The sequence below is a fragment of the Aethalodelphis obliquidens genome, unplaced genomic scaffold (genome assembly GCF_003676395.1).
Source record: "Aethalodelphis obliquidens isolate GAN/ISIS:26980383/991018 unplaced genomic scaffold, ASM367639v1 scaffold53, whole genome shotgun sequence".
Lineage (NCBI taxonomy): Eukaryota > Metazoa > Chordata > Mammalia > Artiodactyla > Delphinidae > Aethalodelphis > Aethalodelphis obliquidens.
Genome location: NW_020837997.1, coordinates 5,248,913 through 5,275,841, shown reverse-complemented (window position 1 = coordinate 5,275,841; position 26,929 = coordinate 5,248,913). Strand labels below are relative to the sequence as shown.

The 26,929-nt window shown below is 51.8% G+C and overlaps 1 protein-coding gene across 1 annotated transcript in view; it reads left to right on the top strand.

Annotated features, from left to right (window-relative positions):
* CACNA1A (calcium voltage-gated channel subunit alpha1 A) overlaps positions 1 to 26,929 on the top strand; it is a 126,756-nt gene that overhangs the window by 74,899 nt on the left and 24,928 nt on the right. The window contains exons 21-31 of the mRNA XM_027085850.1: positions 456 to 555; positions 2,924 to 3,084; positions 5,582 to 5,719; positions 7,454 to 7,655; positions 9,128 to 9,292; positions 11,572 to 11,682; positions 16,181 to 16,264; positions 23,844 to 23,960; positions 24,304 to 24,369; positions 24,545 to 24,660; positions 26,010 to 26,160. Of these exons, the coding sequence (XP_026941651.1) occupies positions 456 to 555; positions 2,924 to 3,084; positions 5,582 to 5,719; positions 7,454 to 7,655; positions 9,128 to 9,292; positions 11,572 to 11,682; positions 16,181 to 16,264; positions 23,844 to 23,960; positions 24,304 to 24,369; positions 24,545 to 24,660; positions 26,010 to 26,160 (1,411 nt within the window). The remainder of the gene's footprint in view (positions 1 to 455; positions 556 to 2,923; positions 3,085 to 5,581; positions 5,720 to 7,453; positions 7,656 to 9,127; positions 9,293 to 11,571; positions 11,683 to 16,180; positions 16,265 to 23,843; positions 23,961 to 24,303; positions 24,370 to 24,544; positions 24,661 to 26,009; positions 26,161 to 26,929) is intronic.

Below are 26,929 nucleotides of genomic sequence, written 5' to 3'. Positions count from 1 at the left end.
GCTCCTGTGGGCTCAGGGAATATTGGGGCAGGGGGTGGGGGAAGGGAGCTCTGGTTTAAAGGCCACTTTAAGCATTTCCTACATCCTGTTGGAAGAGGGAGGAATCCCATTTTCTAAAAGCTCACTAAGACCACCTCCAAAGAGAGCACACAGGGGGCAGCCAACTTCCTCATGCTGGATCCAAGAGCCACCCCATGCAGCTGTACAGGCTCAGCCAGGGCCCGCAACAAACCCTGAGACCAAAACCACAAAGGGCCATCTACTCACTAGCTCTTGAGCCCAGATGTAGCAGGGGAGCTGACTACTCTTCTCCGGGAAGGACATGGCTATGCCAGGCCCACCCCAGACTCCTAAGCCTGGGAGGGTGGGGCCACTTGGGGCTGTGGACCACCCACCACCCAGCCTGACCTTGGCTCCCTCTTTTCCCTTCTCCCCATTCTAACATCCCTCCACAGTGGCAATAGCAAAGGAAAGGACATCAACACGATTAAATCCCTCCGAGTCCTTCGGGTGCTACGACCTCTTAAAACCATCAAGCGGTTGCCAAAGCTCAAGGTGAGATTGGGGTATGTGGAAGATCTATCAGGGTTGCCACGTACAGTTGAGCAGGTTTCACACTGCTCAAGGACACTACGTTGAAAGGGATGCTGCTAACAGCACAGCCATTATATATGGATATACTTATTACTACAACTCTCCAGTAGATGGCAGTAAAGTGAGTTAATGGAACAAAATCTGTATATCATGGTAATTTTCCAATATATGAAATGTCTCTTGCAAAGTTGAGATCCCTTTTCTTAATTCCCATGAAGGCATCATGTGGATAAAACAGGGCATAACCCTATTCTGGGAAGCAGGAAACTAGGTTTCTGGTCCCACATAACCTTTAACTTTTCCCCTGCCTATTCTAGGGTCCAATATCTCCTGTTCCAAAATAGCATGAAGTAAGTCAGAAAGAGAAAAACAAATATTGTATATTAATGCATATATGTGGTATCTAGAAAAAATAGTGTAGATGAACTATTTGCAAAGCAGAAATAGAGACAGACATATAGAGAACAAGCGTATGGATACCAAGGGGGAAAGGGGGGGGCGGGGTGGGATGGACTGGGAGATTGGGATTGACATATATACACTACTACGTATAAAATAGATAACTAATAAGAACCTACTGTTTAGCACAGGGAACTCTACTCGGTGCTCTGTGATGACCTAAATGGGAAGGAAATCCAAAAAAGACGGGATATATGTATACGTATGGCTGATTCACTTTGCTGTACAGCAGAAACTAACACAACAGTGTAAAGCAACTATACTTCAATTTTAAAAAATAAATAGGGGCTTCCCTGGTGGCGCAGTGGTTGAGAGTCCGCCTGCCGATGCAGGGGACACGGGTTCGTGCCCCGGTCCGGGAGGATCCCACATGCCGCAGAGCGGCTGGGCCCGTGAGCCATGGCCACTGAGCCTGCGCGTCCGGAGCCTGTGCTCCGCAACGGGAGAGGCCACAACAGTGAGAGGCCCGCGTACCGCAAATAAATAAATAAATAAATAAATAAATGAAACTTGAAAAAAATAGCATGAACCAGAATTTCCCAAAAGCTTGTTGTTTAAAAAAAAAAAAAAAAAGGAAGGAAGGAAATGAAATCTAGTCATTCAAACACCCCTTTTCAATTTATGATGCACCTGAGGAGCACCTGTATTATTTCTTTCTTAATACGTTGCTTTAAGTCACTTTATTTTTTACCTGAGTGGATTTATTTTAAAAGGAAATGCTTGTCAAGTTTCTTAAGTTGGAAAACCAAAACCCACTGTTAACAGAAGGTAAAACTAAATATCTGTTCAAAATATAAGATAACTGTTATTAAAATCTACCCCAAAATAATTGCCTGACAAAGGCTTTGAGCATGGATACTTGCTCTTTCTTGGTTAAAAAGGAAAAGTACAGGGACTTCCCTGTGTTCCCAATGCAGGGGGCACAGGGTCCATCCCTGGCCAGGGACCTAAGATCCTGCATGCCGCATGGCGCGGCCAAAAAAAAAAGGAAAAGTATAAATGTTAGGTGTTAACACAGTAACAACTAAGGAAGACTTTCTCCTTCACTCAAGAGGATTGAAAGCATTAGAGAGAAAATAACTTTGCTACCACGTGATTCAGTGTTACTTGGTCTTGGGCTCCTGTAGGACCTAAAAGTACGTCTGATATCACCGGTGGTGTGCCCTCCCCCATGATTTGGGAAATAATGATTCGAATGCCCCCTTTTTGTTGATAAATATTCAAAGAGGAAATGTGGCCGCCCTCTGGACGGGAAAGCTTGCTTGCATTGAGATATGTGGAACCCAGAAGTAGTCGGTTCAGGGGCTCTTTGCCATTTTCTGGGTCACAGCCCCCTTTGAAAGCCCCATGAAAGCTATGCACTCTCTCCCCCAGGGGAAGCCGGCAGACTGGGACCCCTGCCTTCTCTAGAGGAGGACGGAAGGATTCCATCTTACGCAGGGCACGTGAAGTCAGCTCGCAAATCCAGAGCGCCCCCAAGTGATCAGTGGGCAAAAGGGAGGGGACCACAACTCCAGATTATGGGGAGGGGAGTGACGTGAAGCAGGGACACAGAATGAACAGGAAATGACATCTCCATCGAGGACCTTTCCTCTTGCCCTGAAGAGCCATGAGCTTACCTTGGAGAAGCTCGGAGAAGCGGCCCCATTTCCCAGGGCTTAAAATTGGGGGGGTTTCGATGCATAAAAACTCAGAATCGGGCCGAGCCCCAACATTTCTCAGAACCGCGTGGCCTTAACCGAGGAACTTGGATCACGTCCTTGCCCGTAAAATAGGACTAATGACAATACTTGGGTGTGATGAGCGGCTGGAGGTGGAGGCCATGCTTGTTCCCAGCCCCTCACGCTGTCCCTTCCACCCCACCCGCCAGGCCGTGTTTGACTGCGTTGTGAACTCACTCAAGAACGTCTTCAACATCCTTATCGTCTACATGCTCTTCATGTTCATCTTTGCCGTGGTGGCCGTGCAGCTGTTCAAGGGCAAGTTCTTCCACTGCACCGATGAGTCCAAGGAGTTTGAGAAAGATTGCCGGTGAGTCTTGGCTCTCCTAGGCATCCCCATGGGGGCTGGCAGGTAGGGGGCGGCCAGATGCACCAGTCTCTTTGTAACCGAAAGTGGGGTCCGGCTGCTCGCCGCTCAAAAGCCACTAAAGAGGCAAAGTTGGTAGAAAGGAACGTTTGCTTTATTTTGCCAGCAACTGCGGGCGGGGCGGGGGGGGGGGGGGTGCAGGGAGGGCAGACTCTCGTCCAGAGGCCAACTTCCCCCCGCGCTGACAACCAGTGGACAAAAGTTTTTATAGATGGAGAGAGGGAGCTACATGTAGAAACAGCACGGTCAACTGTGACAGTCAACTGTTTTTTTTTTTTTTAATTTATTTATTTTATTCATTTATCTTTGGCTGTGTTGGGTCTTCGTTGCTGTGCGTGGCTTTCCCTAGTTGCGGCGAGCGGGGGCTACTCTTCGTTGCGGTGCGCGGGCTTCTCATTGCCGTGGCTTCTCTTGTTGCGGAGCACGGGCTCTAGGCGCGTGGGCTTCAGTGGTTTTGGCACGTGGGCTCTAGAGCGCAGGCTCAGTAGTTGTGGCTCACGGGCTTAGTTGCTCCACGGCATGTGGGATCTTCCCGGACCAGGGCTCGAACCCGTGTCCCCTGTATTGGCAGGCGGATCCTTAACCACTGCACCACCAGGGAAGCCCTGACAGTCATCTTAAAATTGGTCATGTGGTGGTCTGATCAGCGTCATCTTGATTGTTTTAAAAAGTACAGTCAATCTTCAGTTCCAGGGTCAGATTTTTCCCATTTCCTTGAGGCCAATTCTCAGAATTGTGGCAGCTTTTGTCATGGCTACAGTCTGGTCATCATGTAGTTGACTTCTTCTACCTGGTGGGGTTTCAGTATCTATGAGACAGATCAAAGGATATGGCTCAGAATATTATCTATAGCTCTTGAGAAGGAACTAAAGGTCCTTGACTATGCTTAGTGACTAAACTATTATTATTTGGTCTCCTTTGACTGTTTTCCTTTGCTTCTGCATTTTCTCACTTTTCTAATTAAACTCATTCTTTGGCTAAAGTTTTTGCATAGACAAAAGGCAGGCTAAGGACGTGGAGGGGGAAGGACCATAGGGTCCTCTCCATTTCATCCTGGGCTTGGAAACTGAGGTGTTGGGCGTTGGGGGTGACCCGATTACAACCAGCTTGAATCTGTAAGTAGAAAGAAAGACAGTTTTGGAATAGGAGCCTCTGACCCATGACTTCAGGATGAGCCATAAGCTGGTTGCTTAACTTTTGAGTTGCCACCTTTGTCAAGTAGGGGATATTAATACACATCTCGGTTCCCTTGTATGAAACCTTTATAGGCAGATGTGTTTCAAAATTCAGAATACTTTGAGATTTTTAGAAATACTCTGGGGTGCATGTCCCACACAGCACACAACACAGTTAAATTAAGGCAGCCCTGTGATCAAATGCAATATTTCTGCCTGGGAACATACAACTATTTGCACCAAACGGGATAAATAACAAGTCCAAAGAGACTCACATGCAATTGGGTCAGGTTTTGTTGCCAAACGCGTTAGATCAGAGATGGGCAGACTTTGTCTGTCAAGGGCCAGAGAGTAACTGTCTTTGACTTTGCATACACTTTCCGTTGCACCTAATGCAACTCCAAAGCAGCCGCGGACAATAGGCATGGTTGTGTTCCAATCAAACTTTCTTTCTGGAAACTAAAGCTTGAATTGCTTATCATTTTTATCTGTCATGAATGAATTCTTTTAGTTTCAACCATTTAAAACTGTAAACAACCATTGCTTAGCTTGTGGGCCAGATCCAGATCTGGTCTGCAGGCTGGAACTTGCCAACCGCCGGATTAGGAAAAAATGTTTGGTTTTCAGAGCTCTCTGGAGTTTGGAATTGTGGCTAAGGGACTGTGGATCTGAAATCCCCCCCATCTTTGGGTCATCCTCATGATGGAAAGTTCTGGACTCAGTCCAGGAAAGTGCTGCGCCTCTCACTGACCAAGCGCTCAGTCAGTATTGCTTTTGTCACTAGTATCAACAATTACTATGCACCAAAGGGCAGCCGGTGGTTATTCTGGTGGCTGGTTCCTGGATTTGGAAGGATCCCGGGCATTGGGCTAGGAGTCTGGGGCTAACCTTTGTTTCCTACCCTGAGAAGGAAGAGCGAGCGGCTGCCCCCCTTGGCCTGATGAACCCAGAAATGTGCCTGTCTCCCTCCCTGCTCTCAACTTCCCCCCCCCAAGCCTGAGGCTCCCACCCTTGGGTCTAGAAGTGTTCCAGTTGGAAAAGGATACAAGGTTCTGAGTTGGCTCTCCCACTGGACACAGGGCTGTGGCATCATCTGTGGATTTACCTCCAAATGAATGCACACGAGCTCCAGGGAGAAACGGGCTTCCTGGGCTGTGGGAAGCAGCATGGGCTGGTGAGCCCCTCTTCCTCCCCCTTTCCCGTCTGTCTGGTGGCCAAATACGGGCGTCCCTCCATTTACTAATGGTCACCACTTTCTGTGACAGTGGCAAGTACCTCCTCTATGAGAAGAACGAGGTGAAGGCGCGGGACCGAGAGTGGAAGAAGTATGAGTTCCATTATGACAACGTGCTATGGGCTCTGCTGACCCTCTTCACCGTGTCCACGGGAGAAGGCTGGCCACAGTAAGTGGTCCAGTCAGAAAGCCCCCCAGGAGGAGCTCGGGGGCCCTCCAGTGAGCAGGAGAGGAAAGGGTCCAAGAAAGGGTCCAGTGCTGAGAAAGGTCTGAGGGAGGGAGGGGTTTGCTCCTGGCTTCCAGAAGTGGGGACAATGCAAGATGCAAGACGTCAGCAGAACAGTGTCGGCCGTATGTGGTGTGGTTGGGCTTCTCGGGGCAGAAATCCAGCGGTCGCTTGGCTTGCCAACCCCTTGAGTGTACGGGGCTGTGTGCTCCCAGAACAGGCACCGTTTCTAATTTACGGAAAGGCCGCATGTACGTACACATGCGGTCGCATCCTCTTAACCCTTCCGGTGCTGGCGAACAAAAACCTCCAAGCCAGGGCCTGGGAACCTGGCATTTTCCAAGTCGGTTTGACCACAGGACCAATCTATCCCAGACAGGGCTAAGACTGGGGTGACACGGGTGAGACTGACTTGTGCAAGTCCAAACTTTAATTCTTTTTTAAGTTTTTTTTTGTTTGGGGGGTGTTTTTTTTTGCGGAGGGGGGGGTTGGCCACGGTGCGTGGCATGTGGGATCTTAGTTCCCCAACCAGAGATCAAACCTGTGCCCCCCGAATTGGAAGCATGAGTCTCAACCCCTGGATTGCTAAGGAAGGCCTCAAATTTCAAATTTTTGAGATTTTGTTCATCAGGGGCTTTGGGGCATTTCTTGTGACTTTTTAACATGTTGCAGGCAATACTAAATATTACAGTGAAATATTATTTATCTCGATTACTGAGGGGTTTGACACCCGCTGAATTTGTGCCCCTGGCAAGTGTCTCCAGAGGTCTCGGCTGCATGCAGGTTGAAGGTTTGGTAGATTCCAGTGGGTACCTTCAGCATCCTCACCTCCCTCCCTCGCTCAGCAAACACCCCAACCGACACACGCCTGTCTGATCACCCATGCACACGCTCAGTATCCACATGCGCGGGGCCGGCGCTAGCCCTTCAGGCACCTTTGAGCGAATTTTTTAAAGACACCCCTTCCTCAACAGACTTGACTTCCATCTGTCAGAAAAGCGTTGCAATGTACTTAATGATCTTGCTCCAAAAAGGCACTTTATGGCCACCTGCCAAAAAGCTGTCACCATTAATACACAAATCTATCAGGTCTGCAGGATGAATGGTGCCCCTTAGAGGCAGAGCGCTGGAGCAGTGAGTGATGTGTGCAAAGGTACAGAGCAGCCGTGCACACACCCACTTCCAGGTGCATCCTCATTACCCCTCCTCGGCTCCCACGACCACCTGTGCTTAAATATTCACACACACACACACACACACGCCCACCTCCGTGACCCCCTACTCACTCCCATTCATCACCACAAACCTAGTTTCAAATCCCACCTTGGCCACATCTGAGTGGGTGATCTACAGCCGAACCTCAGTTTCCTTGTGTGCAAAACGGAGCCGGTAATAACCTCCCTGAGAAGGTTGCTGAGAAAATGAATAAAATGTTGAACATCATTTCTGGCACGTAACAGGCCCTCCATACAGGGCAGTAGAAGTAACTGACATTGCTGTCAACACTCCCCACAGGCAAAAGAGGTGGGAAGATTACAGCTTCATAAAGTAACCACGGTGACTGCAGTCAGAAATCAGTGACGACTCTTCATTTCTTTTCTGTTTCCTCTTAATATTTTCCTCCATTTCTGTTCCCCTGTCTCACTTTCCCCCCTCTCCCCACCCCGGTCCTCACAGGGTCCTCAAGCACTCCGTGGATGCCACCTTTGAGAACCAGGGTCCCAGCCCTGGGTACCGCATGGAGATGTCCATCTTCTACGTTGTCTACTTTGTGGTGTTCCCCTTCTTCTTTGTCAATATCTTTGTGGCCTTGATCATCATCACCTTCCAGGAGCAGGGGGACAAAATGATGGAGGAATACAGCCTGGAGAAAAATGAGGTACCACTTCCCACTTACATCCCCACTTAAAAACTGACACCCCCCCCCCCATCACACATGCACACATACAGAGGAACCAGCTTCTGCGGGCATCTGGGGAGGGAACAGCAGCATTCTCCGAGCAGAATCCAGCCTGCATGAAGGGCAGCCCTTCATGGGGTTTCCAGAGGAAAACACATCAGAGAGAAGTTGTGTATGTATCAGTCAGTTTGGACTAGGTTATGATACGGTAACAAGCAGCCCTCACATCTCAATGCCAGATATCCACAAAGGAATTGGACTGCATGTCCAGGTGGCTCTGCTCCATGTCATCTTTATTCTGGTTCCCCTTTAAGATGCTTCAGATAAAAAAGAGAGAATGGCAAACCATGGTCCAAGTCTTGTGGCTTGTGCCCTGAAGTGACATGTGTCACTTCTCACATTTCATTAGCCAGAGCTAGTCACATGTCTGATGTCAGTGGGGCAGGGAAGTATAATCTCCCCCAGGGAGGGGTGGTGAATATTTACGAATGAAAATCCAGTCCACCAGAGAGTATACGCGTGACCCTTTGCTTCTCTAGAATCATCCAAGCTAGGTGGAGGACCTAGAATGCATTCTTCCTCTGCTTTGTTGGCCTCTAAGACTAAATAATTTTTATTCCTCCCTGTCTCCTTCCCTCAAAGAGAAGGAGAAGCAAAATAGTCGGTAAGAAAGAATGGTTAAGCTTCACAACGTGGATGGACCTAGAGATTATCATACTAAGCGAAGCAAGTCAGAAGGAGAAAGACAAATACCATATGGTATCACTTTATGTGGAATCTAAAAGATGACACAAATGAATGTATCTATGAAACAGAAACAGACTCATTGACATAGAGAACAGACTTGTGGCTGCCAAGAGCCGGGGGTGGGGTGCGGAGGGAAGGATTGGGAGTTTGGGATTAGCAGAGGAATCCTATTATATATAGGATGGATAAACAACAAGGTCCTACTGTATAGCACAGAGAACTATACTGAATATCCTGTGATAAACCATAATAGAAAAAAATATGAAAAAAGCAACTGAATTGCTTTGCTGGATAGCAGAAATTAACACAGCATTTTAAATCAACTATACGTCAATAAAATTTTTAAAAAGAATGGTTAGGCTTCAATGTCAGACTCTGGTTGAAATTCAAGGTTCGCCCACTAGGCAGCTGTGCCACGTCAGGCTTAACCTCTCTGAGCCTTTATTTTCCTCACCTGCAAAGTGCGGGCTACTGATAGTACCCATTGGTCATGTTTGCTAAGGGGATTCAATGAGATCATGGGGGAGTGTCAGCACAAGAAAACATTCACGGCGAGGAGCTTATGGGGGGTGTGGGGTGGGCAAGAGAGGCAGACATCCAGGCAGACGTGCAGAAGAGCTGCATCGAATGAGATGGGGGGTGCTGGGTGTCCAGCCGCCTCTCTCCTGCCTCAGGCCCTCACACCGCTGTGCTCTGTCCCGCAGAGGGCCTGCATTGACTTCGCCATCAGCGCTAAACCCCTGACCCGACATATGCCCCAGAACAAGCAGAGTTTCCAGTACCGTATGTGGCAGTTCGTGGTGTCCCCGCCTTTCGAGTACACCATCATGGCCATGATCGCCCTCAACACCATCGTGCTCATGATGAAGGTGAGTCCCCCCTCCCCCCAGGCACCGCTTAATCCGCACCGCGCCCCTGCCCCACGCAAAACAGAACCGGCTACGAGTTTCCCAGGCAGACGGCACTCTGTGTCACCAGCAAGCCCCTGTTCCTGCTGTGCCCTCTGCCTGACACACGGTTCCCACCACTTTGTCTGGCCAGCCCCTTCCAGCTGCCCCTGCAGAGCCCTTCCTCTAGGAAGCCTTCCCTGACCTCCCAGGACCGCATGAGGTGTTTGCAAGCATCCTGTCTGTTATCTCACGTGCCACGATATCAGTGTTGGGTTGCCTGATAGTCTACCACCTGCCTGTGAGCTCCGAGGGGCCAGACAAGTACTGATCACCCCTGAATTTCAGGGGCTCAGAGAGGGCCTAACTCAGAGGGAACAAGAGCCCCTTGATAAATGTTTGATGAAAGAAATGAGGAGGGAAGAGCAGGTAAAGACCCTGCGAGCCTCGGGGCCGTGGAGCCTCTTCAGGGTGAAAAGTCAAAACCTCTCACCCTGTGCTTTGAAGACCAAAAGCCTGAATGTGAGCCCAGCTCTGCCATTTAATTCACCATTTAACCTTGCACTAGTGACCAGTGGCATCTCAGGGCCTCAGTTTCCCTGTCAATAAAATGGGAAGGATAATAATAGCACGTTCCTTGCCCCCTGTGGGGATTAGGATTGAATAAGAAAGCTTCTGCAAAGACGTTAGCACATTTCTCAATTCTTAAAAACACTCAACAAATTTAGCTGTTGATTTTTTGAATTGGTAAAAAAGCGGTGCCTGTATTCACCTGAAAATTCATCTCCATAAGCAAGTGCTTTGTCTTTTCATTGTTAGGAACGTAACAGTTTCAAACAAACAGAAGACAGAAAGATAGAACAGCACAGCCCTTCTCAAACTGCTCACAGATCAGCTGGGCATCTTGTGAAAATGCAGATTCTGGTTCAGCAGGTCTGGGTGGGTCTGGGACTCCACAGTTCTAACCAGCATCTCGGTGATGCGGATGCTGCAGGTCCCTGGACCACATCCTGAGTATCCAGGCGCTTGTGAATACCCAGTCTCCATCACCCAGAGTTACCCATCTGGAACATTCTGCTACGTTTGCTTCATCTATTTTTTTTTTCTCATTTTTTAAAAATTGAGATGAAATTCACATAACCTACCGTTAACCCTTTAAAGTGTACAATTCAGTGGCATTTGGTACATTGACGATGCTGTGCAACCACCACCCCTATCTGTTTCCGGAACATTTCCATCACCCCAAAAGGAAACCCATCCCCATTACCAGTGACTCCCTATCCCCCTTCCCCCAGCCCCTGGCAACCACTAATCTGTGTTCTACGGATGTACCTATTCTGGACACTTCATCTATTTTTTAAAGTGTTTTAAATGATAGACACCACACTATTTCACACTTAAATTCTTCAGTGCGCTTTCCAAAGTAATCAGAACATTTTCCTACATGTGCTTATGCCTGACAAGCTTAGTGTTAACACCGTAAGATCCGTATTGAATTGTCCCCAAAACGTCTTTTACAGTGAGTTGTATTTTGAGTCAAGATCTAAATGGCTACACACGGTCTCCAGTTTTTCGTTTTTAAATCTCTGTCCTCTGACCCTCCCCCACCCCACCCACCACCCCGCGCTGTTAACTTTTTGAGGAAACCAGATGAGCTGAATGAAAACTGTCCCACCTCTGGGTGCATTGGTTTCCTCCATCTGCTGGATTTCCTGTAACCTGGTAGTTAGATGTAAAGGTTATCGGTTCAAATCTGATTAGTGTGGGCAAGAGTCATAAGGAGTCAGAAGAGCGGTTACCTCTGGCGGGGGGCGGGGGCTATCAACTGGGAAGGGGTGCAAGAAAACTTTTGGGAAGGGTGCTGGAAATGTTCTACGTCTTGGTCTGGGAAGTGGTCTCATAGGAGTGTGCAGGTAATAATTTAAAAAGACATCTGGAAAGAAAAAAAGAAATGACTGCAAAGAGGATGCTGTAGACATCCTGCATCCCATCAGGAGGCCCATCGATAGGGCCAGGCTCTCCCGCGATCTCAGCTGCTAAGATAGGACTCAAGAAAGGAATTTTTGTTTTGACCTGAAAAGAGTAGCCCAGCCAGTGAAGAGCTTGCCTGGGGCCCGGGCTGGCTCCACAGTACATCAATAGGGAAACCAAGTGTCCGAGTCCTGCCTGCCCCGGGGAAAGGGCAGCCACGAAGCCACCCCAGCCCTGGTCCTCGACACTGTGCCCACTGACCCCACTGCTCTACTTCCTTTCTTCTCTAGTTCTACGGGGCCTCTGTTGCTTATGAAAATGCCCTGAGGGTATTCAACATTGTCTTCACTTCCCTCTTCTCTCTGGAATGTGTTCTCAAAGTCATGGCTTTTGGGATTCTGGTAAGTCCAGCCTTGGAGCTAGAGCTGTGGGTTAAGGGAAAGCCCAGAGGGGCACTGGGTGCTGGGTGGTGGTCTCCCCACCTGGTCCCTCTGCCCCCGACCCCCATGGTGACTTGAGCATCCCTCCAATGTGCACAGATTCCAAACTCTGTGTCAGGCACATATCGATGATTAAATGATGCGATGAGACAGGTAATGATTCATTTTGCAGATAAGGAAACTGAGATTCAGACAGGCAAGTCCATAGCATTCAAACTGTTCTAGCCACAATCGCAGTAAGAAATACATTTTGCAGTGGAGCCCAGTACTCAGACGTACAAACAGACAACCAAAATGAAATATTCACAGAATCTGTATCTCCCCTTAGCACATGCCCTATACGCTGAAGTTGTCTATCTCCTTCATTCCATGTCCCCCCCGCCACTTTTTTTTTCCTCCCCGGCCGCACAGCATGTGGGGATCTTAGTTCCCCGACCAGGGATCAAACCCACACCCCCTGCAGTGGAAACGCAGAGTCTTAACCACTGGACCACCAGGGAAGTCACGCCCCTCCTTTTTTAATGCAGTTCATGACCTACTAACTTGATTTCGCCTCCCACTAATGCAAGCGTCTTCACCCGAGGCCCATTGACCCCCTAAGGGATCTATGGATGTAGGGTGGGGTGAGGGAGCCCAGGAAGTAAGAGGTGAAAAAAATTCCGTCTTTACTTTTCACCAGCTGCTAACTGGACTTTTGCTTTTCCTTCCATCCTGAAAGTAGACAGCAAACCCCCGCAGGATTACCAATATGATCTGTGTCACTGATAAAAATCAGATGTTCTCATATCGCATCCCAGAGGTTGCAGGTAAGTCAGGCCTCCATATCCACAGGGTCTGCATCCACGGAGTCAACCAATGTGATTGGCAATTGGTTGAATCCACAGATGTGGGACCCGCGGATACAGAGGCCTGACTGTGAAGGACGTGAGGATACGCTTAGCCCACCTCTCTGAAGAGAATGACCTACAGCCCGTGGTGTCAGACCGAGACTGGGGTCATACCTCGGCTTCCCAAGGTGGTGAAAGCTGTCGGCTTTGGCACCAGAGAGACCTCGAGTCCAATCATATCCAGGCTATGTCACCTCACCTCTCTCTCCTCCTTTGCAAGAAAGGCCCATCCTCTGCCTCTCCCTCGAAAGAGCTCTTGCAAACACCAAATGCACATAATGTGTGTCTGGAGACTGAAGGTCCAAGCCTGACATGTTGCGAGCACTCAATAAATACCAGAAAGTGTTCCAATAAAGTTCATCACCTGACCTTTCTCCTCCAAAGCAGTGGCTACCAAGCCTGCAACCCATCAGAAGCATTTAAAGTTGAATGATGCCCCAGACCCACCTCAGGAGATCCTTATTCATTTGGTGGGGTGGGAGCCCCTGAATCTGTATTTTTTTTAATTTATTTTTATTTTATCGGTGGCCGCATCAGCTTTTTTTTTTAATTAATTAATTTATTTATTATTTTTGGCTGTGTTGGGTCTTCGTTTCTGTGCGAGGGCTTTCTCCAGTTGTGGCGAGCAGGGGCCACTCTTCATCGCGGTGCGCGGGCCTCTCACTGTCGCGGCCTCTCGTTGCGGAGCACAGGCCCCAGACGTGCAGGCTCTGTAGTTGAGGCTCACGGGCCCAGTTGCTCCACGGCACGTGGGATCCTCCCAGACCAGGGCTCGAACCCACGTCCCCTGCACTGGCAGGCAGACTTTCAACCACTGCGCCACCAGGGAAGCCCCTGAATCTGTATTTTTCATGAGGACACCCAGGGGAACCCAACATACAGGCTGGGCCATTGGGCCCTGCACTGAGGACCAGCCAGGCATGGGGAGGCACCCTGCCGTCAGGGCAATTGCACCAACTCAGAGTTCCAGTCCTGGGGATGCCACCTATGGGCTGTGTGACCCAGAACAGGTCACAGAACATGTACCGGGAAGAACTCAGGCTCTCGAGTACCCATGCCTGGGTATGAATCCTGCCTCAGACCCTTTCTAGCTATGTGACCGCAAGCAAGGCACTTGGCCTATTTGCTCCTACGTATACATCTACAAGATGGGAGAACGACACATCCAGCCTCCCAGGGCTGAGGGGGGTGTGAGCATGAGCCCAGGCACAAGCCCTGCCCAATGCAGCTGTCTTGTAATTTTTTTTCATTCCCAGTCAATGTTCTGGTGGTGAAGTGATGCATTCTGCCAGGGGCTGGGACTCCATCTCCTCCACCCCTGACAATCCTGCAGGGTTCTGCACTATGCCTCCCCCTTCAGTTTTACATGAAGCCCCAAGTTCCCCATGTGGAGTTTAAATGATAGGGGGGCTATCCAGGGGCTTGAGGCCTGTAGCCAAACACAACACCTATAAAGTTGTCCTCGTTTGTGCTCCCCTAGAGGTAGAGCCTGAGACAAACTTGAATGCAAGGAATTTATCTGGGAGGTGACTCCAGGAAGCCCCGAAGGGGAAAGAGGGTGTGAGACAGAGAAGGGAAGGCAGCCCGCACAGGGTGTGTTGGTGAGCAGCTTCCCTATGGGTATAACTGGGATGCAGTTCCACGGAGGACCTCTGGGGTGCAGCAGAGAGCACTTACTCAGGTCATGTCACCCATGGTGGGGAGCTGGAGTATTTATCCTCCAGTGCCCATCAGTCATAGTCGAGGGCTGCTCCCAGAGGAGCTGTTAATTCCCTTATGCAGCTAGAGAAAGCCCCTGGGCAGAGTAACAAAGGTACACAGTCAAAATATGAGAGGATATGGGTAGGGCCCCAGCCGCACCTGTTAAAATACCAAAAGTGCCAGTGGAACCTGAACTCCTTTTAGACAACCATAAAACAACATCCATTTATTGAGCACCTACTATATACCGAACCCCACAGTCAGTGACTCACATTCATTATCAGATTGTTGTTATACCTTTATCTTCCGGAAGAGGGCCCTGAGGCCCAAGCAGTCCAACTCCCAGGACATTTGATTCCTACGTGCTGAAAGAATTTGATCCTGGGAAGCACAGATGCAAAGCCTGTGTCCTTCTCTGTGAGGCAGAGGGGCTGCCGCCGGGTCAGATACTCAGGGGAGAAGATGACTGCTCATAATGGGGCCCAAGCCCCGAGCTGGCCTCTGCTTTTGTGAGGTTGCTGGGAAGGCCTGTGTTTAGCCTGGGTCCCACCAAGCCTTGAGGGAAGGGCCGTCTATTTGAACCAGACCCTTAGATCCAGGCAGGGGTGCTCCTCGTTGTGGGCTCAAACTGTGAAATATTTCAGTATTTTTTTTTAATATTTATGGATTTATTTGGTTGCACTGGGTCTTAGTTGTGGCAGGCAGGCTCCTTAGTTGTGGCATGCAAACTCTTAGTTGCGGCATGCATGTTGGATCTAATTCCCTGACCAGGAATTGAACCCAGGCCCCCTGCATTGGGAGCGTGGAGTCTTAACCACCGCGTCACCAGGAAGTCCCAATATTTCAGTATTTTAACAACAGCATGCTATACCTGTGTGTCCCACTTGAGCCAGAACCCAGCCCAGGGATATACCAGTCAGGATAGCTCAAGTTAAGCTGTGGTAACAAACACAGCTTTGTTGCTCCAGTCAACAAAGGGTTTACTCAGAGACCCGGGCTCACTGAGCAGCCGTCATCTGGAACATTACTGGTCACCAGGTCCAGGGTTAAGAGAGTTCTGGCGGGTCCCGCGCTGGCCAGAAAGTGACTCATGCTGCCTCTGTTCACAACCCATCGGCTGTAACTAGATACACAACCTTATCTAACCACAAGGGGGCCAGGAAGTGTAGCCTCGTGTATGCCCAGAAGGCCTCTGCACCCTTGTTCCTATCCCCCTTCTCCAGATTAGGAAATGGAGGCACAGAGAGGTTAAGTCACTGACCCACAGCCACACAGCTGGATGGTAGCAGAGCTGGCACGTGAACCCAGAGGCTGCTGTCTTAGCAAGGGTGCTATAAGCACGGTCTTGATTCAGCAGGGTCCTGTCCATAGACTCTGGGCTTGCCCAGACCTGGGTTCAAATCCTGACTCTTCACCTCTGTGCTGCCTGAGGTGAGCATCTTTGCTCTCTGAGCCCCAGTCGCCTTGTATAAAATGGGTGATAAACCTTCCTTCCGAGAGTCTTCGTGAGGATCCCAGTGACGTCATTTAGGAAGCATCTGAGGTCTCAGAGAGCCCTTGGAACTGTTGGAGAAACAGGGCACAGCCCAGAAAGGCAGCCCTCCCCCACAATAGAGCTGACGCGGCACCCGGAGACCCCCCTCTGGGGTCAAGCGAGCCGTGGGAAGGCTTGGGGGTCCCAGGGAGGGGGGACTCAGAACAGATGATACTGAGAAGCCCATCCAGCAACATTTTGCTGTTTGAACGACTGTAACTGTCCCGGGCACTTGACTGGTCTGCAGCTGTGCCCCTAACGGGCCCCCCAGGCTGGACTTGGGGGTCAGCCATGGAGCCCTATGTTGGCATCTCTATTTTGTGGGTCCCCGTTCTAGAATTATTTCCGCGATGCCTGGAACATCTTCGACTTTGTGACTGTTCTGGGCAGCATCACCGACATCCTGGTGACCGAGTTTGGGGTAAGTTTCCCGCCGGCTTCTCTCTGGGCAGTTCCTGGCTGGGCTGGGAGGGGCGAGGAAGAGGTCATCAAGAAGCAGTGGGTCCCGACAGCCACAGCTGGCTCAAGCCAGCGCTTGACCATGACCAAAGAGGGAGAATTGGGGCCCCTGGGAGCAAGGGCAGCCCCTCAAGAGGGTGACATGGGGAGACGGGGATGTCCGAAACCACCGCCCTGGGGCTAGCGCTGCAACGTGAACTTCCCTGCCTCTTGGCTACCGACTTATGATTCAATAATGTGGATGAGCTCATTGAGAAAACTGAGACACTTAAAGGATCCCAAGGCTGAGCCCCACCCCCCAAACACCACACAGTGTTGGGGGCCCAGAGGGAACCAGCTTCAAGTCCATTCTGCTTGAACTAACCACGTTCTGGCTCACGGGGAGGAGGGAGCCACGGCCCTTGGGTTAACGGGGGGACACGATTCCCAGGACCTTAGGAGGGTCCCTGGGACATGTGTCTTCCTCTATCCCCAGGCCTGGGAGGTTCCCAACGTGGAGGGGGGCAGGTCTCTGGACCTCGCCGTGGTGGCCCCTCACAGGGCCACATCGTCTGGAAGACACAGGTCCCAGAGCTCCTGCCTCACACCCCCTCCCTGGCCATTTGCCAGTGAGCCTAGGCTTGAGGGCCCTCAGGAGGCTGTGGGGAGGATAGGAGGTCCTCACAGGCGAAGCAAAAGGGCAGAGGGTCAGAGCCAAGGGCCAGGGGTGGTAACAACCTTGTCATAACAACGATAATAAAAGCTGACAGGGACGGCCAGGCACTGTGCCAAGCGCTTTACGTGGATTGGCTCGTAGTACAGGTCGGGGGCTCAGCATAAAGAAGAATTCCTTTAGAGGGTTCCACTGAAGGGACCCCAAAGCAGAGACTAGTCACAGAGTGGAGGGGAAGGGGCCCAGCGCCCAACCACCGTGGGGAGCTGTTACCTGCCCAGGTGCCGAACTCAGAGAGGGGCCGCCTGGTGGGAGCTGTGAACATGGAGGGACAGAGCTCCTGCCAGAGACAGCGCCAAAGCTGGCATGCAGCATCGGGGGAGAAACACCCCTATCTTGCTCTCCTCCCACCCTCTATTTCCTGCCAGCCACTTCCATTGGCCAAGACCGGCCAGAAAGGAGCCAGAAGGCCAGAGAGCCAGGATGATGCTCAGAACAGGCAGAGGAGGGCAGAGGATAGATCTGGGTGGGGTGGGGCCCGAAGAAGAGGGTGTTGCCCCATTTCACAGATGAGGAAACTGACGCTCAATGCTGAGGAGAATGAGGGACCTACTTCAAGTCGTGCAGCCAGACCTGGTGACTCCTGAGGGCACACTGGTGTTCCCTGGGGTGTCCCTAACTGAGCCCCCAGCAGCAAAGGGATCAATTGGCCCACTCTTCTATCCTGGAAGCCTGATAGGATTGGGAAGCTATGCAGAAGAGGGGCCATTCTCTGACGCATCCCCCATACCCCCACCCGAGTGGTATCTTGGCCACAATTCTTTGCCTTCATCTTCAGTGAACCAGAAGTTCCCCCTTCCCCCGTCTCGCCCCTGACACCTTCCTCTAGAGAGGTCATGCCCAGCTGTGGGCTATCCCCATTGGGGTTGCCCCCACCTGGCCACTGTCCCCTGGCAGAGGGCCAGAGCTTAGACCTCATCTTCTGTCCTAAGTTTCTAAGAGATCTGGAGCTTCCTGGCAGTCAAAGTATCTTGCCATACAGCTGAAGACAAGACGGCTTTGAACCAATATCCCTCTGGGTCAAGAGGTGAGAAGGGTGACCCACCACCCCAGTCGGGCAGGTAGAGGAAGTTGATCGAAGCTCTAGTTGCCAGTAAGAGATCTGTAGGACTGGACCCCAACGGCTTTTTCTCCTGGCTGCAAGATATGGGAGGGCAGGAGAATGGGGCACGGAATCCACTTCAGGGATATCAGGACTGTTGCAGTAGTCAAACAGCCCTCCCCTATGAGCTGTTTGACCCCGGGTAACTTGTATTCCCTCTTCTCGTCCTGTATTTGGGACTAACCTTCATAACCAACCTCATCAGACCCTTGCAAGCCTCACATTCATTCATGCAGTCATAGAAGCATGCATTAAGCACCTGCTGTATGCCAGGCATTGTTAGAGGTGCCGGGAACAGAGCAAAACAGACAAAACAGCCTGCCCCCAGGAGGCTGACATTCCAGGGCAAGAGATGGCAACTTTGAGCAAATCAGAGCGATTGACGTAAAGTGCTTGGCACAGAACCTGCCAGGAATTAGTTCACGAATAGTGGTGATTATTATTGCTGTTGCTGTTATGACTGTGCATGTACTTGGATTGCAGTTTGTTAGGCAGCCCCTCAGCCCTGAATTATAATCATTTGGCGGGAAAGCTAGAGGGTGGGCATTTGGACCCTTTTAGGAGGATAAACACCTGACCTGGAGGTGGGGAAGGTTTGCCCTGCTAGGCAAGGAGCCTTCAGCAGCCCCTTTCTGCCTCCCAGGTAAGCCCACTGAGTCTGAGGCCAGACAGAGCTCAGCCAGGCTGAGGCGAGGGGAGCCAGACCATAGGGAGGGCAAGGCCCCAGGGTTTCGGGGGAGGGGGAGAGGGTGTGAGGCCCACCGGGCCTCAGCTGCCACCCACAAGTGGCTGGGGTGACGTGGGTTTGCCCTGCGTGCGATGGATAATGACTGTGTTTCTTGTCTTGTCTCTTTTCATGCCTGCTCTTTAAACTGTATATTGGCACAACGCCGTCTGAAAAACTCATCCAATCAAAATGCACTATGAAATTCATTTGTTCATCCATGACGTGGTCTGTGTGTTCATACACCAATGACTATCTCCCAACCCACCACCACCACCCCCACTCCCCGCCCGGGAACCGAAACCCATTGGTTTTTTTGGCACTGGTTACAAATCAACCTAAAAAACGCTGAACACGCCTCCCCAACTGCCCCTGCCCGCCTGCTCCCCTTCCATCTTCAACATCTGCATCTAGAATCCGGTTGGTCTTACTTCTTTCTGAAGTCTAAATGCCTTACATTAACTGTGAACGCATCTTCTCGCATCAGCACTGCATGTCACGCCCTGGGCTTTCTAAACTTGGACTGCCTGATGCACTCCCCTATCCCCACCCCCGTATGTCTGTCCATCTCTCCAAACCCTCCCGACCTGCCCCCCCTCCTTGTTCCTGCAACCTCTCTTCCTCTGGTTGGTATTGGGTTCTGAATTAGGGTTTTCTGTTTGGGTTGGCTTGTGTCTTCTGCAGAGAAAAGGATGGGTTTGCCCCATGCAACACCTCCAACAGGACAGGTTGGCTGGCTGAGTCTCCCACCCCATTCCTTACACACAGCCCTGTACTCAGAGCCATCAGGCACTCTCTCACACCACTCCTGTCCCTGGTTAACTCCATGGATCCCGGGGCCCCAGGAAAGCTCCAACAGTCCTCACCCCATTCCAAACCCACGAGCTCTTCGGGCTTGACCAGCAGCGACGTAAATCTCCAAGTCCGATGGAGGAGGTCTGAGGGCCTTGCAAGGTGCAGGCAAAGACGCTCAAATGAGGGGGACTCAGAATGGCCAGAACCGGTTCTGGCTGAACGGCCGGGACTCAGGTCTGGCTGCTTCCAGATGGACCGGCCGGCTGACGCCCTCTCCTGGAGCCCTGATCTGCATGCACTCCTGTTCCCCGCCCCCCACCCAGACACGGTCACTAAACACACGTGCTCTCTCCTCTTTCCTGTTCAGTCTCTGACTCTCATTCCCTCTTTCTCTCTGTCTCTGTCTCTCTGTCTCCCTTTCTCTTTTTTTGCTCTTGCAATCTCCCTCTCTTGATCCTCCCCCACCCCCTGACACACACACACACACACACACATGCACACACTATCCCTCCCTTCTGTTATATCCATCCACCCTGCAAACCCACACCCACACCCTGGATGCACCGTGTCCATCCCTCCCTCGCCTCACTTATTCGGCTCTCTGCACACTTGCACACTCCTTACTCTCTTACTCCTTACTCCCACCTGCCTCTGCCCCTCCCCCACCATCCTCTGAGCCCCTTTGAAGGACCCGCAATGGCATCTTTGCACCGGGATCCCTCCCCTGCTAGCCATACACAAGACATTCATCCACCAAACATTTAATGAGCCCCAATTCGGTGCCACAGATGGAGGGTTGGGCAGAAGGGGACACCATCACTGTCCCCACCCCCTGTGTCACCTACAGTCAGGCGGGGGGAGGCAGGCATTGGTCAAATAACCCCTGAAACCCACTTGAAATTGTAACTGTGTTGCAAGCTGAAGGATGAGCAGCGTGAACAAGGTGGAGAGGGGGAGAAAAGGGCATTTGAGGCCCGGGATAGCAGGTGCAAAAGTCCTGTGGCAGGTCGGAGCACACAGGGGTCAGGGTCTGCCAGTGAGAGGGTGTGGCTGGAGCAAAGAGCAGAGGAAGGCTGACCCAGAGAAAGTGAAGACGGCAGAAGGGGACAGGACCTTGGGGCCTTGTTGTGGGAGCCTGGGAGGATTTGAAGCAGGGGAGGCGTGATCGGAGGTGCGGTTAGACCGGACCCTGCAGCTGCAGAGCAGGGAGTGGGTAGGCGGCAGGCTGGGCTGGAAGTGAGCACCAGGAATCCCAAGGAGAGATGACAGCAGAGGAAGCAGGAGCAACGTGAGGACTGGCCATCTGAGCAGGGATCTCTCCAGGACCTGGAGAAGGGTTGGGTCTGGGTTCGGGGGGGAGAGAGGTGCCTGGAGGACTTGAGTCTGGCTTGAACTGGGAGATGGAAGTTAGGGAATGCCAGGAGAGGGCCAGGTTAGGGGAATAGCACAAGTGTGGGCACAGTGGGCTTGAAGTGCCCTGAAGGGCACCCCAGAAGAAGTCAGGTGGGCAGTGGGTTAATGGGTCTGGAGTGCAGAGGCAACATCTGGGCTGGAGGTGGGGTCTGCGAGTGCAGGACTTCTCTGGAGCCCTCAGGAGGGTGGTCTCCATGTCCTTCTGAGTACTCGCACCCCTGAACACAGCAAGCCTTCCAAGGCCCACATCACTCCCCTTCAGCCTAGAACCAGGAAGCACTGGGCAGGGTTGGAGGAGAGGACAGCTATTCCTTCCTGGCTGTGGACAAAAAGATGGAAGCTAGGAAGAAAGTCAGAAGTCCTAGGAGCACTTGAAGGACTCTATGCAAACCCAGGAAGAGATGGGGGGGGGATGAGGGCAGACTAGAACCTTCCCCTGCCCTGTCACCTCTTTCATTTCCACCCCTACTTCCCCCGTGTGTCTCCTGTCTCCCTGGCCCCAAGAAGGGCAGCATGCTCTCTGCACGCGTCTCCCTGCAAACCCCCCTTCTTTCTCCTGCATGGTAGCAGTCCCTACCGCCCCGCTCTGCCCCGAGCCCCCAGAGGCTGCTTCCAGGGCCCGCCTGACTTTGCATGAGTCCACATGTTATGCCCCGCCCCATGAAGGGATGGCTTGTACTCTGGGGATGGACGGGAGGGGACTGGGGACACCTGGGCCATCGGCCCTGTCCCCAGATGGAGCTGGGTGGCCAAGCAGGGCTGGGAGTCAGGTCAACAGGGCACGGAGGGTGACTGTCACCCAAGCTGAGTCTGGGGGTTGATTCGAGGTGCTTGAGAGATTCTCACAGTGGTTAGGCCCAAATGTGGTCAGGGTAGGATCCCCACACCCCTCCCCCATCCTAGAGGCCTAAGGGTCAACTGATGTGTCCCAGAGAGCACCCTAGACTTTTCCAGAAAACCCAGAGGCCTCCTGCCAACCTCAGAAATTCCTTGACACCCCTCTCTGTGTCTCTCAGCTCCCAGGTCAGAGCTGGCTAGATCCAGTGGCTGGGAAGCCCTCAGGAACCACCAAACAGGATGCCCATATAATTCACTGTCCAAACGCTTGAGACCGACAGTGGTGCTGTGACTGTTGGGGCAACCTGTACGATCACCCCTGTGCCCTTTGCTGGGTGAGAGCTAGGCCAGTTTCAACGTTGCTACGTGGCCTGTATCTAGCACTCCTCCAAGTCCCCTTAAGGCCCCTTTGCCTCCAACCCACCAATCAGTGGTGGTTTCCATGCCTACCTGAAGCAGGAGTCTCAAACTCAGATGCCTCTGGGGACAAAGCAGATGCCGTAAGCCAGGAAACCGGTTCCGTTTCTAGTATGTGGGAACCTTGGCAAACTGGAGGAGACGTGGCCCGCTTCACGGCGGGCAGCCACATCTGTGCCTCAAGTAGCTGCTACCCGTGGAGGCAGCCTCAGGGTTGCCTGAAAGCCAGATGTGGGGGCAAAATCTGACTTTTAAACACTAGGAGCTATTTTTAATTTCTAAAGGAAAATGGCTCAGGCCCCACAACATAGTTTCGTTGGCCAGATTTGGCCCATTCGTGACTTCTAGCCTCCAGTACCCCACCAGAGGCCCCAGCAGACAAGCCCCTGGACAGTCACGTAAGACCCACCGTCTCCATCGCTGTCTCCCCACCCCTACCCCTACCTGGGGTTCTTCTGGCTCGGGAGGGAGGAGGTAGAGGCAGTGACTAGATAGGGGGCCTTTGAGCAGAGGCAGGGTCCACCCAGGGAGGTCCTGGGGGCAGGGACAGCCCCACCTCCCGGCCCCCAGCACCGGCCCCTCGGTGGGCCCGGGCTGATGGCGTGCTCACCCACCCACGGGCGCTGCGTACTTCCTGCTTCCTGCAGGCCTGGTCCCGTGCTACTCCACCCAGCTCCAGAAGCTGAGAAGCCATCCCTGAAAGGGGGGAAAGGGCCCCAAATGCATCTTCTCCGACTCAGCGGGCAGCGAGGACTCGCCCTGCAGCCGAACAGCCCCAGCTCCCTCCCGTCCTCCCCATTCCCGCTCGCCAAGGGGGTAAGAAAAGATGCTCTTCCGCTTCTCCAATTGGCTTGAGCCACTGCTCCTCTTGGCCGTGGGGTGAGGTCAGGGCGGGCAGGAGAGGGTGGGCAGCTCAGCAGGGCAGGGCAGGGTGCCCGGCGAGTCCCACGACAGATGCATTTCTGGCCCGGAGCGTAACATGCCCTCGGAACCCACACATGTCCACCAGGCCTGAGCGTGCTGACTGCCCCCACCCCTCCCTGGTGTTTGTGCATCGTACACGTGTGATGGATTCGGCGACTTGACCCGCTTGTGTCCTATTGTCTCAGTGCATTTGGTTGTTGGGAGAAACAAAAACCATCTCGGATTTTTTTCCTGATTGGATGACTCGGATATATTTTCTTTTCCTTGTTCTTTTGTTATTTCTTCCCCGACCCGACCCACCCACATTCCTTTCTCTTCCTTCCTTTTTCTTTCCTTTCCCCGTTGAGGGTGGGGCTGGCAGGGAGGGTTTATGCCTTTGAGTTGATGCCTTTTCCTCCCTTCTCACCCTTTCTCTTCCCCACACCCCACTTCGTTTTTTTCGAGTTTTTTCCTCCGCACCATTGCATTAATAGTGCTTTCTCTCCTCTCGCTCCTTATTTGGGGTCTGGCTTGCTTTTTCCTGTTGGTTGGCTTCATGTAGGGGCCTCTGTGAGTGGTGACAGCTCTGAGCCCCTGGGGGTGGGTGGATGGTCACCCCTCTTTCTCCGTCTCCCCAGAATAACTTCATCAACCTGAGCTTCCTGCGCCTCTTCCGAGCGGCCCGGCTCATCAAACTCCTCCGTCAGGGTTACACCATCCGGATTCTTCTCTGGACCTTTGTGCAGTCCTTCAAGGTGAGCCCCTGGCCCTGCCTCCAGCCCAGGGCTGAGAAGAAAAATCAGGATCCCCCCACCCTGACCTGCTCTGGCTGAATCTATAGACCAGGGGGAAATGCCTCTATGATACACCTCGCTGAGAATGTGTTATAGGCAGGGGTCTTGTCTAACTTCCTGCCCTGGTGTGTCGTGAGAGCTCCAAGGGGAATCTGCCAGAGCCACCAAAGAGGCCCACCAACCCTGACACCACTGGGGCACAGCATGCAGCCACCCCATGGGGGTGGAGAACTGGGACAAATGAAGGAAACAGTGTGGATAAGGGGCCCCCAGCACTATTCTTAATTGCCTTCCTTCCCACCAGGCCCTGCCCTATGTCTGTCTGCTGATTGCCATGCTTTTCTTCATCTACGCCATCATTGGGATGCAGGTGCGTGCCAGCCCCCCTAACGTTCCCAGAGCACTCCCAAGGAGGGCCACCGCCCTTAGGTGGGGGTGGGTTAAGGGAGCCCAGTTCAGAGAGGCAGCCCTGAAGGTTGAGTGGAGTTTTCCCGGAGCCACTAGGGGGCGTGGCCACCCCTAGTCATCACCATCTAATTCCCCAGGTGTTTGGCAACATCGGCATCGACGTAGAGGATGAGGACAGTGACGAGGATGAATTCCAAATCACTGAGCACAATAACTTCCGGACCTTCTTCCAGGCCCTCATGCTTCTCTTCCGGTGAGAGGGGGGCACACTTTCATCCTTCTCTTCTGGTGGTGGGGGGGGGCATGCCCTCAACCTTCTGTTCCACTGAGGTTTGGAGTGGGCGTGGGGGGCCAAGGGACCCTGGCCGGGCAGGAGCTGAAGGCCCTGGGACGTAAACATGAAGGCATTTTCAGGCATTATCTCACTGAATCCTCCTGAGCATCCCGTCTAGAGAGTCTTGGCAACCACACCTGACAGATGAGGAAAAAGGCTTATAGACTCTGAGGCTTGATTCTTAATCCTGGCTGCACTTAGGGTTCCTTCATTCATTCATCAGAGGTTTATTGAGCACCTATTGTGTGCCAGGCGCTGCTGTAAGTACTGGGAACAAAACGGAGACAACATTCTCTGCCCTCTGGGTGCTTCTATTCCCATGGGGGAGGCAGACAATCAATAATCAGATTATAGCGGATTCTAGAAGGAGATAAAATTCAAGATTAAGAGGGACACAGAGGCACAAAAGAACAAATAATGTGTGATTCCACTCACATGAGGTACCCAAAATGGGCAAATTCTTAGGGGAAAATACTAGAATCCATATTGTCAGGGGCTGGGAGAGGGGAATAAGAGGGAGTTATTGTTTAATGGGGTACAATTTTTCAGTTTGGGATGATCAAAAGGTTCTGGAGGTGGATAGCGGTGACGGTTGCATGGCACTGTAAATGTGCTTATTGCCATTGAATTATACACTTAAATGCTTAAAATTATTAAATTTATGTATATTTTTGTCAAACGAAATTTTTTTCTCAAGTAACAACTGAAAAAAAAAAAAAAAAGGAAGGCTGATAGGTCACACCTCCCTTGAGGAGGGTGATATTTGAGAGAAATAGTTGAGAGAGGGAGCCATGTGGATATCTGGGGAAGGGTAGAGGGTACAGCAAGTGCAAAGGCCCTGAGGCAGGAGCATAGCTCTCATGTTGGAGGACAGCAAGGAGACCAGTGTGCCTGGAGCAGAGTAACCTGAGAAAGAAATAAGAAATGACAATCACCTAGAGAGAGGGAAGCTTTTGAAACATACCTATGTCTCCAGGCCACATCCCAAACCAGTTAAATCCAAGTCTGTGGGAGTGGGCCATTGGCATCAGCATTTTTAAAAAACATTCTCCTTGGGCTTTAATACACAGCAGCCAAGGATGAGAATCCCCCTCTCTGAGCTCCAAGAGGAAAAAAGTGATTTACCTGGGACTTGAACCAACACCAGTCCAGCTCCAGAGCTTAAGTGTTTAACCTCAATGCTCTGCCTCCCTTGGGGGGCAGGGGGTGGTGGTGCTGGTGCCCAGAGATGGGTGCCCAGGTCCCTGATGCCCCCTCTCTGTCCTCAGGAGTGCCACTGGAGAGGCTTGGCACAACATCATGCTTTCCTGCCTCAGCGGTAAACCCTGTGATAAGAACTCTGGCATCCTGACTCATGAGTGCGGCAATGAATTTGCCTATTTTTACTTCGTTTCCTTCATCTTCCTCTGCTCATTTCTGGTGAGTCTGTGGACATGTGTGGGTGGGCTCCCTAGACCTGGCTCCCTCTCAGGGGTGTGGATGCTATAGAATGTGGCTGTGTTGCACACTTTCTCCCTCCAAGCCTGGGCCAGCCCAGGATTAGGTTAACCACTGTTCCTCACCCTCGACACTGTTGACATCGGGATCTGCGTCATTCTCTGATGGAGGTTGTTCTGTGCATGCTAGGATGTTTGACAGTATCCCTGGCCTTGATCCACTAGATGCCAGTAGCACATGCCCCACTACCCTCCCAGTTGTGACAACCAAAAATGTCTCCAGCCATTATCAAGTGTCCCCTGGGGGAGGGAGCAGAATCTCCCCCATCTGAGACCCACTGGGTATGCTGAGGGAAAAACTAATGGAGCTCAGAGCTGGCCCCAGGACCCATCTAGCTGAGCTGTGGGAGACTCCCATCTGTCCTCTGAAAGGTGGGTGCCTTCCTCTGTACGATCAGGAGGCAGGAAAAAGTCAGCCACATAAACATTCTCTGGGAGCTGTGGGGCTTTGCAAAAAAATTGAATGGGTTTTCACTAGTAAAAGATAAGTTTGTCAAGACGAGGACCCTCCTAGGACCAGAGACTATATAGCACTGCAGGATTGAAACAAGGAGGAATGACTATATCTATCAGGAACCTCCATCCTGCTCTCTCTTCCTCTCTCACTCTCTCTGGGCCCTCATCTCAGCAAATGTTTTTTGTTCTCCACTCTTCCTGGAGCAGTTTGAGCACAGTCAGAAGAACTATCTAAG